Source organism: Pinus tabuliformis, chromosome 4_2, assembly GCF_031772625.1.
Source record: "Pinus tabuliformis cultivar Carrire ecotype Pingquan chromosome 4_2, CPIR1, whole genome shotgun sequence".
Classification (NCBI taxonomy): domain Eukaryota; kingdom Viridiplantae; phylum Streptophyta; class Pinopsida; order Pinales; family Pinaceae; genus Pinus; species Pinus tabuliformis.
Window position 1 is genome coordinate 420,295,246 of NC_142304.1, and position 12,507 is coordinate 420,307,752.

The window sequence follows — 12,507 nt, forward strand, 5'->3', positions numbered from 1 at the left end:
ATGCCCCTCCTGTGACAATACTACTCCAACTCCCACCCTGGATGCATCACACTCCACAGTGAAGGGCTGGGAAAAATCTGAAAGTGCCAAGACCGGGCAACTGCTCATCACCTCCTTAAGACGATCGAAGGCAACCTGTGCTCCATCAATCCATGTGAAAGCCCCTCTCTTGGTCAAATCGGTCAAGGGTCTGCCAGTTGTGAGAACACCTTGACAAACTTCCTGTAGTAGGTGCAAATGTCGAAGAAGCCCCTCAGTTCAGTCACATCTTGGGGTACTGGCCAATCCCAGATGGCTCGTATCTTCTCATGGACCGTCACCCCATCAACGCCAATGATATGCCCTAGGTAGAGCATCTCTATTAACCGAAACTCGCACTTGGATAGCTTGGCATGAAATTGTTGCTCCTCTAGGATGCGTAGAACCTCCTCCAAGCGCTAGAGATGCTCCTCCAATGTCCGGTTGTAAACCAGAATCTCATCAAAGAAAACCAACACGAACCTCCTCAGCTGTCCCTGGAAGACACGGTTCATGCATGACTAAAAAGTGGCCGGAGCATTGGTCAGCCCAAATGGCATGACCAGGAACTCGAAGTGCCCATAGTGGCACCGAAAAGTTGTCTTAGGGATATCTTGATCCCTCACCCTAATCTGGTGGTACCCTGAACGCAGATCGATCTTAGAGAAGTACTTGGCTCCTCTAAGTTCATCCATCGACTCATCTATGCGGGGGATGGGGTACAGGTTCTTCAGTGTCTTCCAGTTGAGGGCCCGCTAGTCAATGCACATACGAAGGGTTCCATCCTCCTTCTTCATCAGTACTACTAAAGAAGCGAAGGGGTTGGAACTTGGCCTAATATGGCCCCAATGCTAAAAGTACCTGAATGGCCTTCTCTATCTTGCCCTTATAAGCCTTGGGATGCCTATAAGGGGTGGTGATCATTGCCTACATACCCGGCTCCAACTCAATAGTGTGCTCAAATCCCCTGTCTGGTCGTTGCCCTGGTGGAATGTCCCCAAACACAACTGCGTATCTATCCAGCAACGCCTATATGTCTGGTGGTGGTGGTTGAGCCTATCCCCCAACCTCTGAAATCCTCAACTCTACTGCCCATGCAATGTCCCCATGTCCCAGATCTGCCTCCATCCTGTGGATTGAGACTATTTGAGGTGGTGCCTTTCAAAACTACCAGTGTGCCATCCGGCCCAATCAACTCCATCTTTGGCTTCCCCCAATCTGCCATGACTTGCCTAAGGGAATACAGCCACTGGACACCCATCACCACGTTGGTGTCTGGTACATCAACCACAAAGAAATGGTCCGTCATCGAGTAGTTCCCCATAACTACTGTCAAGGAAGGCACATATCGAGTGCATTATATGGTACGGTCACTTGGTATTAGGACTGAAAAGCCCTCGAACTCAGTCGTGGTGAGGCCCCTCCTCTGAACCAACTGGGAATCTATAAAATTGTGGGTAGCCCCACTATCAACTAGGACTGACACCCTTTGCCCCTGTACAGTGCCTCTAATCCTCAGTGTCAAAAATTTGGGAATCCTACATAAGGAAGCAAGGACTCCCCAAGATGGGGCAAGGGATGCCCCTCCCTGTGGAGGTGGTGGTGGTGGCCCTCTATCTACCGGACTCCCACCATCTCCCACACCACAATCCTGCTCCACCTTGTCCTCCTGGTCACTGTCATAAAAAATCTCAATATAGTGTGCTCTACCGGCAGTGCATCAATGGCCTAGTGCCCAGGGCTCCATGCATGTGAAGTACAACTTCCTCCTCCTGAGGTCCTTTCGTGTCTCATCATCTAGCATCCCCCGCGCCTGTGTGGTCCTCTGAGGTGGAGGTCTAGTCTTATGCCCCTTCTGTGGGAAAGGGGTCCGTGCAGGAAAAGGTGTTCTAGTCTAGGGGATGGCCCCCTGCAGATCTCTGGTGCACAAAACTGCTTCCTGCAGCGTGAAGGGTCTGTGGGACTTCACCAATCCATGCAGGGGATCAAATAAGCCCTCAAATGAAGGTGTACACCCTCCTAGCCTCTGATAGACCGGAACCATCACTGATACTCGCAAAAACTCTAAGGTGTACTGCTCCGGGCTGCCTGTTTGGCGTAGTTGGGTTAGCTCTCTGAAATGGGCCTCTGGATCTCTCTAGTCAAAACGCTCCACCACCCTCCTGGTGAAGTCCTCATAAGAAGCCACATTGGCATGCCCTAGGGTGGCCAAGCCATGAAACCACCAGTCATGGGCTTCCCCCTCCATGTGCAGCGTGGCCATCTTGATGGCTTCCTATTCTGTCATCCGGTTGAGTTGGAAGTAGGTGTCCATCTTCTCAACCCAAGCCCTAGCCGTGCACTTGGTAGTGCCATCGAAAGTAAGGAAGTACATCTTCCCTATGGTCCTCTGCAACTCGTAGTTTTGGGTTTCCTGTCCTCCATAACCCTTGTTCTTCTCACTTTGCTTGAGCTTGCAGAAATCTCTGAAAGAGAGTGCTTCCCTAAAGTCTGCATCCATAGACTGCCACTCTCTGAAATAGTCTCCCATCTGGATGGGGTCTTCACCTCTTGCAGGTTCGATTTGTGCCACTAGTACGAATGAAGGCAGTGTGGCACGAGTTGGCCCACTGGCTGATTGGTGCTGCACTGCTGGTGAGGGATGATCGAATGGCTGAGAGGCCCCAGAAGTTTCCCCAAACAGAAACCCTCTAGGAGTGGTCATCTCCCTGTTTTGCGACTTGATCTCTTCCAGCATATCTTTCTGACCCTTGGCTAAGTCATTCAAGGCCCTTAGGACGCTATCAAAAGCCATCTCTTCCCTGCTCTTAGGTACCACCATGTCCTCCTCTTCTACCACTGCTTTCCCTCTATCCTCCATGTTTAGAGTAAACTCCAGCTCTCTTTCTATGCTCTGATACCTCAGCCTTCGGTAGGTGATGTTTTGTTGGTCCCCTTCTCTCATAGGAGACAATCCCCACAGTTGAGCCAAGAACTAGGCTATGATACCACTATAATGTTCTGAAATAGGAATACAAGTGATATAAAGCAAATAATTTGTGCAGCCAAATATAAAAACGGAATACACATTAAACACCCATAGAAATGTTGCAAATATGGAACTGCTGAGCCATTTTATTACTGTTTTGAGAGCAAAATACAAATGATAATAGAATGGTGCACCTGGGCTTGTCTCAGACTCTCAGCGGACAAGCATGACCAAACCCAGGTGAGAAAATGGTTGATCCGATGACTACTCCAACTACTACACCAATCTGCACTGCGCTGCCTAGAAAATTGTCTTTCTGCTGAAGTTCGAATGGCTGAACTGTCATCTTCCTATTCCCATAAAATTATATGCTTTTAACCCTGGACTCCTTGGCCTAAACCCAGATTAACCCACGAAGGATTTTGGTTGGTTTAGACTTCTAAAATTCGACCCCCTTGGAGCTCAACTTTAGCTGCAACTGCAAAAGTCGACCTGCTGGAATCTGCCTGTAAATCCTCCTGGAAATGGTCCCAAAGTGTTGGGTTGACCCCTACTATCAATCCCCTGACTTCCCGGATGGACTTCTGGCCTATGGTACCTGCTCCCAAGCTCCACGAAAACTATTGGACTAACCCTCTGTGTTGTCCCCAAGCCCAGTAATTCGCACTGCTGGGATGCTGGCTTTGCTGGCTCCAAAACTCACAAGGAATGCTGGCCTATTGCTGCTTTATCTGTCCTCTAACTCTCCCTGCAAAAGGTTGATCACTGATAGCTCCAACTCCTATGTATTCTCTAGCTAGCCAGAAATACGCACTCCCTGCTTGTTGCAACACACTCTCGGATCTCCTGAAATGACTATGGAACTGCCTCCCTAGGGCAGGCACGGAAGGTCCCCCGAAGAAAAGGTTGAATCTCCCGCTTGAGAGATTCGTGGCTAAATAGCCAATTGACTCAGCGAAACAGCAGAGTGAACAATCAAGTAATTTTGTTTGCAAGGTGTAAGAATGAATCCAAATGAGAGCTTCTTCCTCCTTATAACTCCTTGGGCCTTCCTTGCCTCATGTGGGCCCCTCCATCCACCTATTCGACTTCCCTCCAAGCCATTTGAATGGCCCAGTCCGAATTCTCATGTGGGTGGCCCCCACATTCCACTAGCAGCCAAATAAAGTCGAATTGCCTCCTAAGTCCCTAAGTCGAAAATGATGGGTCCTCTTCCTTAGCCAAAATTGTGCAAAATTGTGTAGCAGCACCCTGTTACAAATGTATTTGAGAAGGGACATGACAGTGACTGTGGCATTGGCTCACTATCAAAGAACACTCAAGAATCCAATGTATCAAAGAAAGAAAAAATAGCTTGGTAGCTGATGTTCTGTAAATTTTGATTTTTGTTAGGAAGATTTTGGAGAATCTAAACATATAGAATAGCTGAAATAGTAGAAATGTACAGGAAAGAAATAGTAATTTTGGACTTTCAGGGCTTGCTTCAGGCCCAAACTCTATACCTTTATGGTTTATTTTTTTCTCTCTGAGGCTCTATAGATGTACTGCTGCATGTCTCATCCAAATTTCTAATACCAAAATTGCAGTTATGGTTTAAAAAAAGGGATCATTAGCCTATTAAAAGAACTTTATACAAATAATTTGATTGAAGGTAAAAGAATTCAAACAAATGACAAGATAAAACAGGTAAATACAGTAAAAGTTTAAGGATTCAACCAATAAAAACTGGTATCTTCCCCTCAAAACAAATGCAATATTGACTATAAATATTTGTCTAAAATTTAAATGTAAAAAGATGCAAAGGATGCAAAAAGGTATACTCTTTCCTACAAGGACAAGTATCTTATTTCTAATAAATTCATTCAAAGGTTCCATAACACTAATAGTAATTTTGATTGTATTCATCATGGATACAACACATAGAAGACCAGACTCTGGCAAGTCCATCTCATTTAAAGATAGGAACTAAAAATTGTGGCTTTCAAAATTCTTAAAAGGTTCTCAGGCAATGAAATAGACCAAAGTCCTGAAATTTTATATTTTAATACCATTTTCTATCTTATTCAACATCATTTATCAGTGGTATGTACTCTCCAAAGAGAATTGTGGATGTCAGCGTGAATTTTATTGTTAAATCAACCCACCCACACATTTACTATAAGAACAGGCCCAGCTTTTGATACCAAAATTTGTGGCCCAGCAAAAAGATCGCACTTTTGGATAATGGAGGCAGTATAGATAGAACTTGGATACGTTGAGGTGTATATCACAGATCGAGGGACATAAAATCAATATATTACCTATATTGTTTCAGTGCACATCATTGCAACTGTAGTCTTTGAAATTTGCTAAAATTGCATTCCATTTTCACAGGTTCTGTTGGACAAGAAAAATTTATTGAGCTGAGAGTATATCCAGCATTTTACAACATGTGACAACCAATTTCATTGTGCTAGTATGCCCAAGAATCTTTGAAGTATAAGAAATGGATTCTCCGCATGAAGTACCCTGGCAAGCATTGAGTAAATAATAGATATGTATTACTACTAGTATTGGATTTCCTGACAATTTAGGCCTTGTTGTGGGGCGGTATGAGGAACAATAAAAATCTGTTGGGTAAATCAAATTATTCTATTGCCCATATTGTCTTGACCAGTTGTGTACGAACTCTTCCCTGGATGGCAATAGCCTTAGTAATGTCATGTGGTCTTACTCGATAATAATCAAACTATTTTATCAGGACATAACTGCCTGGCTGCTTCCTTTTCTAGAATTTAGTGCAAGACTTCTAGAGTGGTAGACTTTGGTGGATGATGATCTTTGATAAAGTACTACTCCATTAAAGAAGTAATTTATAAAAGAAATCTAGGGCAAACAGAAGTCTCACCTTGCATGGATGCACTACAATGTAAGGCAACCAAATTAAAACAAATGCCTTGCTCTTGCGGATTTCTAGAGATTCATTTATGAAGTATCGGGCCTGGGTAGTTGTATTAAGTTGCACACCAAGCTTGGTTCACATAATGCACATATCCATGGGCTGAATCCCAGAGGTATCAATGGATATTGTCTACTGACATAACCACTGCATCTGACTTACCAAGTTGTATATGTTCTTATAACTAGTTTTATCATAACGACCATTGCTTACTAATGACCTAATAACATGATGTGTTTTAAATTTTGAAGGTACCAAACCATGGAGTTATAGAAATCCTAATTAGAAATGTCAGTCAAGCTAGTTATTATCAAAATTATAACCAGTATAAATTCCATTTATAAAGTTAGAAAATTACTGAAGTCAAAAGAAGGTAAATGTTATACATACGGAAATGAGCTAGAGGAGGATAACTTTCGAGATTGTTATTGTAATTATTGAACTGGAAGTTGGAGTTCATATTTTTGCATGGCATTAGACTAAGAAAACTTCTGCTATATTTATAACTCCAGTAGCCATAAGTTGGAACCATTGCTGTGAGAATTACACTTACATAGAGAGCCACAATGCAATCTCACCAGACAACATACCTGGAAGCTACCTCCAAAAGCTTCAGATGGCCTTTATGTAAGGGATTAAAAGACCCAGACAAAATTAATCTTCTTCCTGACTTGGGAACATGTATTCCTGCAAGTGGGATAACCCATAATGAACATTTATTTTTTCAAATTAGTATTTTACAGTAGAACTCACACTTAGCACACTGACCAAGGAGAGAGACAAAACTTTCCATCGACCTTTCTCAAATGAGTAAACTTTCATGCATATTTGTCCAGATAAAAGTTGCTCCAATTGTTGGTCTTCATCATAAGACTCTTCAGACTCCTCAATTACTTCATCATCACGAAACTCCCTAACTGGTTCCATCGAGACCTTGCACGCATTAGCTATTCCCTAACATAATACAACAACATGTAATTGGGATTTGATTTCATTAATAAGAAAGAACATTTTATCATTGATATAGGCAATCAATTTTCATTAAATTTTCTTCAAAAAAAATATTTAATCAAATCCTTATAAACCAAATAATTATTCCAAAAGCCCTGGCAAATAATTATGCAAAATGACAATATGGTTCATGAAGATAAAACTAAATCAAACTATAATGCATTGCAAATACTGGCCAAGAAAGTACAAAATGCAAAATAGCGAAGTAAGCCAAATCTTCTTACATTAAATCAAATTATAAAGCATTTCAAGTTACTAACCAAGAAATTATAATATGCAAAATAGCAAAGTAGCAGACAGCTTGTAACTAGACTTTGCAAGCCCATGAATACTAGTAACTAATTCAGTTTGACTTTCCTATAGAGGAATTGCCATCTAGAAAAGCTACAATGTAATGCTCGTTGCCTCAAAATATAGTAGGCCTTGTGAAAGGCCTCACAAGGCAAAGGCCAGACCTTGTTGCAACAGTGAGGTGGTTTTCCATTGTCACCTCCACAATCCTCCTCCTGCTCTTTAGTGGAATTGCACCACAAGGAAGGCTTCCCAGTATTCACCCTAAAGATATTCTAAGTTAGATGGCTCGAGGTGATGTAAATGAAGGGCTAGGCAAAAATACTTCTTCAATAGACAAGGACACAATTCTTTTGTGTATGAGCAGTGTATCATGTACTAAGCCCTAAGACAGGTATGTGTGGCCTAGGGTTTCAAGATATAGATCAACATATGAATACCTAGGCATACAAGAACCAAGGAAAAGGTTTGCAAATGATTTAATCAAGAAAGAGAAAAGTAAAACCTTCAAAACCCTAGCTAAGGTTAGGGTTTTTCCAGGGAAAAATTGCTTAGGGAGGATGATGTTAGCCCTACTAGGGAAAATTCAACCATGCAAAGTGCTAGATTTTTAGTGTAAAGGATCAACAAAGATGAATTCTAGCTAAGTAAGCCTCAACATCCATAAAAGAAGTGCCTTAATTGAATTCGTCCCTATAATCTAGCCCTAGCAGATTACCTTGAACGACTTAGAAAAATAGAAGAGAGGGAAATTTTGAAGCTTTTGTGTTTTTTGAACATAAGGAGTCCTAGTACCTATTCCTACATGGGTGATGGAGTCTTTAAGGCTAAATTTAAGAGAATATGAATTTATGCTAGGAGTAATGGGGAAAACCCTAGCTTTCACTTGGTAAACCTTAGCTATATTTTTTGTGACGGGAGAATTTAAAGAGGGGAAGCTCCCTAGGAGGTCCCCTGTGGATTTCAAGGAAGATAAATTTAACGTGCAATAATCAAGCAAGATTTTCCATAAATGAAATGCATTTAGACATGGAATAAGAAAAAACCCTAGCATTAATTTATCACGTGAAAAACAATAAAAATATGCAATTAAACTTACAATTCTTCCAAGAAATAGCCTCCTTTCAATCCCAAAAAGACATCTCCAAGACTAAAAGCATTCTTCACTAGCAATAGCTCCAAAAAGATCACATCTACACAAGTAGCAAGTTACAACTATGCTAACTTGAGCTCTTTAAAGGAGTTTGAAATCCAAGAGTGATGACAAGAAAATAGAAAGGAGTTATCCTCTATTTATATGAGGTCAATCACTTCCATTAATTTGTCCAAAAGCCCTATGACAAGTTTAATTTTGAGTGTTCATGAGGAAATTGTGAAACAAGACAACCCAATAACTCAATACAATAAAAGAAGCCATTAATAAGCCACGCGTGTGGGTCGAAACTCCTCCCAAGCATGACATCATGCCCTTTTAGGGCTAATAAAGTTCCAAAAATGCAAGAAATGGGCTAAATGCATCTCCAACCATCATAATCAACCATGGTTGAGAGCAAGCCCCCAAATCAAGCCTCAAAATGTCTCCATATGTCAAAATCTAGCTCTAGTTGTCCTGCATCATCTCCATGGGGGCCATCAAGACAACATGGTGTAGTCTCTCCCAAGTATTGGGGCTCCATGAGGTGGTACAAGCCCTCCCTATTCATCCTATAGGTGACCATCATCATCTAGACTCTGGATCAAGCCATACCCATCAAACAGTGTCAAGGCCAACATGGGGGCATGTTGGGTCTACCTGGTACAACATCAAGAATCTTCAACACTAAGAAAAGTGAGTTCAGAGTTTCAACATCTGGGGGTGCTCTGAGGTGTTACTACTCTATGAAGGACCACCTGGCAAAACCATCCCAAACTCAAGTGAAAGCAACCACTCATTACAGATAATGGCCATAAATGCATAGTAAGACTTCAAACAGGGATCACCTTCAAATATCTAACTAGACCAAATCCCATAAAAGTGTTCCCTACCTTGTTAGAGGTGGCTAGCCGCTAGATAGTCAACCCTATTAGGTGCTTCCAGACCCTAAGGGGAGGTAACATGTCCAAGGTCAACCCTTCAATTCATAGGCATTTGTGATAGTGACGGCAAAGGAGGGGAAAGACTTCTTGGCTAGGTGTCATGGCCATAGGATCAGTTGATGGAGGTCCATCATCCTGTGTGTATAGATGCATGGAAGGAGTAATCGTGGAGGCATGAGTTACCCATTTCCTCGCCCTACCTTTTCCACCCCTCTATTGTGCCTTTTAATTCTTTTCAATAATGCTTTGATAAGGAGAGTAGCTAAGGTGTCCAAGCTTGCTTTTAATGATATAGAATTTATTTACCCTATAAGGATGAGTCAGTTTCTCGCTCATCAAGGTTGGGACATGCAAGGGTTCCTTATCATGTGATAGAGCATCTAGTGCTCAAGAATCGAGTGATGGCTAATGAAGGGGTAGAGCTCATCCTCAGCTTTTTCCCACGTGCTAATCAATGTCCTAGCAATCTTTTGGATTTTAATTTTCCCTTTTCTTTTGTTGTGGCCATCTTACGCTTTTATCTTTCTCTTGGCTACATCAACTTCCAAGGCAAAGTTTTCCAACCCTGACAAAGATATGGATGTGAGGGTGCCAAATCCCAATGAAACAATGACAGCAAACCTAAAAGATGGATGTGCCATCAAGGGAATGATGTAAGGTGTTAAGTATGGAATGGTTATGGACATGCTACTTCAATCCAAGTTTCCCAAGTAGTGCCCCTCCTATGACCCTAAGGAATCAGAGGAGGTCCCACTAGACTAGGGCTAAAGACTAACCCCCTTTGTAAAGTGAGGGAACAAGTGTACAATGAAAATCGGTCAATAAACTAGATCACCCCTTTATCCATGTTAGAGTGCCCAAAACATTAAGTAAAAGCACTTGATTGCAAAATGGTTGAAGTACTTGTTGAGTGGTGAACCAATGTCCTTCAAGAGGAATGTCAAATGGTGACAAGTGTATGATCGGTGCAAATGGCGGAGAAATGTGGCATATCATCGTAACTAAGCAATGTATAGGGTTGTTGGTTGATTGGTTATCCAAGATAGTAGAATTAGCTTTGCGAAATCGTCAATAAGGAGATTCACTAAGAAAATCAATCAAGGATTCCTATTCTTTCCCTTCCTAGGCAGTGGAAAGAAAGGCCTCAAAGAGGATTACAATGGACTAGGGGTGGGATATAACCACAAACGTGAAGCAGAGGACCAACTATACAGTCAAAAGTGGTCAATCATCCAATTTGACCCATGATCCATACTATAATGCCTCAAACCATTAAATGAAAGCACTTGATACAAAAATGGTTTGCATACCTCATATTTGAAGACCCACTTTCATAGGATGAACTAGCAAGATGAAAGAAATGATTGATCAAAGAGTGACTGAGAGGAAACTAGGAGTGGCTATCTGTGGATGAAAGTGGGGTTGTTGACTAACAAGTTGGACCAAAGGGGGGAAATTTTTCCCCTGGGAATTACTCACAGGTTGGTGGAACAGTTCTTAACTTGACCCTTTCAGAAGATAGGTATATATGATAGGTGTTATGGATTGGGGTGGACTTCATCAATAGAGTCATAGTCTTATGCTAAGTTATATCAAACCATTGTCCATGAGTGCCTTTGTAGAGGGAGCTCTTAGCTTCCTTGAGTCACCTTCCTCACCTTTGTTTTTCCAAGCCTCCATATTTTCCCTTATCTTACTTTACATGACTTGCCTAACAAGCGTCATTGATTATCATGTAATAATGACATAACTCCTTTTACTGATGAGCAATTTATCGCTTCATAGGGGATGGGATGTTCATGGATACTCTCGGGGACAAGTGGCTATATAAGAGGGGGTAGAGCTCAAGCTATAATTTGGCATTTTCTTTCTTTACATCCATTGTTATTCTTTGCATTTTGGTGTTTGGCTCATGCCCTTTCCTTTCTTACAATTGCATCAATGTTGGGTATATACATGTAATATCCCCATTTAAATTATTTTGTAATCCTCCTAGACCTTTCCCCAAATTCCCTCAAAAAAATTTACGAAATATTTTTTCCGTAAAGTTTAATTAAATTCAAAAGGAAAATTTTGGAGAACCCACATTTTAATTTAAATCCACACAAGAAAAATAAAGAGCCAATAACCACAATTTCCAGATAAAATTCCACAGCAAAATTCCAGCCAATTTTTATTAATAAATTTTGGGGAAATTTACACAAAAATTATTCATGGAACCTGTTAGTAAAATTTGGTTGGTTCCCCCTTAAATCAACTCGGCCTCCTCCAAGAAAAAACCTTGCCACATGCAACCTCGTCCTTCTGGTTGCAATTTGACCCTCTAAGCAATTCAGCCCTCCTCTTGGGAAATATTTCGGCCTCCCACAAACAAATCATTCCTCCTTGAAGATATATGTACTGTTGTAATTGGACCCTTCTAGACTTCAACTTTAATCCTCCATCTCTAATGTTTGCCAATCAAGAAATTGAAGTGGTTCTCCCTCTTTACTAGCTAGGGTGGTTGTTTCACCATCGAAACTAATCGCCACCAACTAGGGTGTATAGTTCCAACACTAAATCTAGGATCTCCACAAGGGTTTCCCCTCACACAGTAAGCTACTAGAGCTCCAAAATCAATTCACCAAATATCCAATCATGTCCCTGAATGAACTCTCATCTTTCTTTTTATAATTTTCCCCATCCAAATACCATGGGTCAAATATCATGGGTCGTTGTGTGCAAGCCCCTTCGATGTGTGCCTGAAGGGGACTATCGTCTCAAAGTATGACAACTCTGTTGGATGCCAATGCACCTAACTGCTCCTCATCGATGGCTGACTCCAAGGATGGTTGCTCATCCTCCTCCACCATGGGCTCAACATGAGCCACTAACTACCCCCCACAGATAGCTCATCATGCATAACATCCTCAACAATCAACGATAGGTAGCTACCATCTGGAAACTTTGTCACGGCTCTGGATAACTTTGCACCTGCTAGCACTTCATTATTGGACATGTCTCCGGGCACCTCACCAATCTATTGTGGGCTACTACCACCTTAAAACTCGAGCACGGCCGACACCTCATCAATAGATGGCCCTCTGAGTGTATGCTTTACTCTTTCCACAAGGGTGTCAACTGTAGCTACCAAAGGGATCTCCATCAAGGGTGACTCCTGCGTCAGACTGGACACATCGACACGCTCCTCACACTTGTGTGCCCA

General features: G+C 41.9%; 1 protein-coding gene across 1 annotated transcript in view; it reads right to left on the bottom strand.

The window, feature by feature from the left end:
• Positions 1-12,507, bottom strand: part of LOC149169735 (Nucleotidylyl transferase superfamily protein) — a 253,875-nt gene that overhangs the window by 172,246 nt on the left and 69,122 nt on the right. Inside the window, exons 7-8 of the mRNA XM_089428789.1 lie at positions 6,722-6,878; positions 6,515-6,611 (exon numbers count right to left, since the gene is read on the bottom strand). Of these exons, the coding sequence (XP_089284915.1) occupies positions 6,515-6,611; positions 6,722-6,878 (254 nt within the window). The remainder of the gene's footprint in view (positions 1-6,514; positions 6,612-6,721; positions 6,879-12,507) is intronic.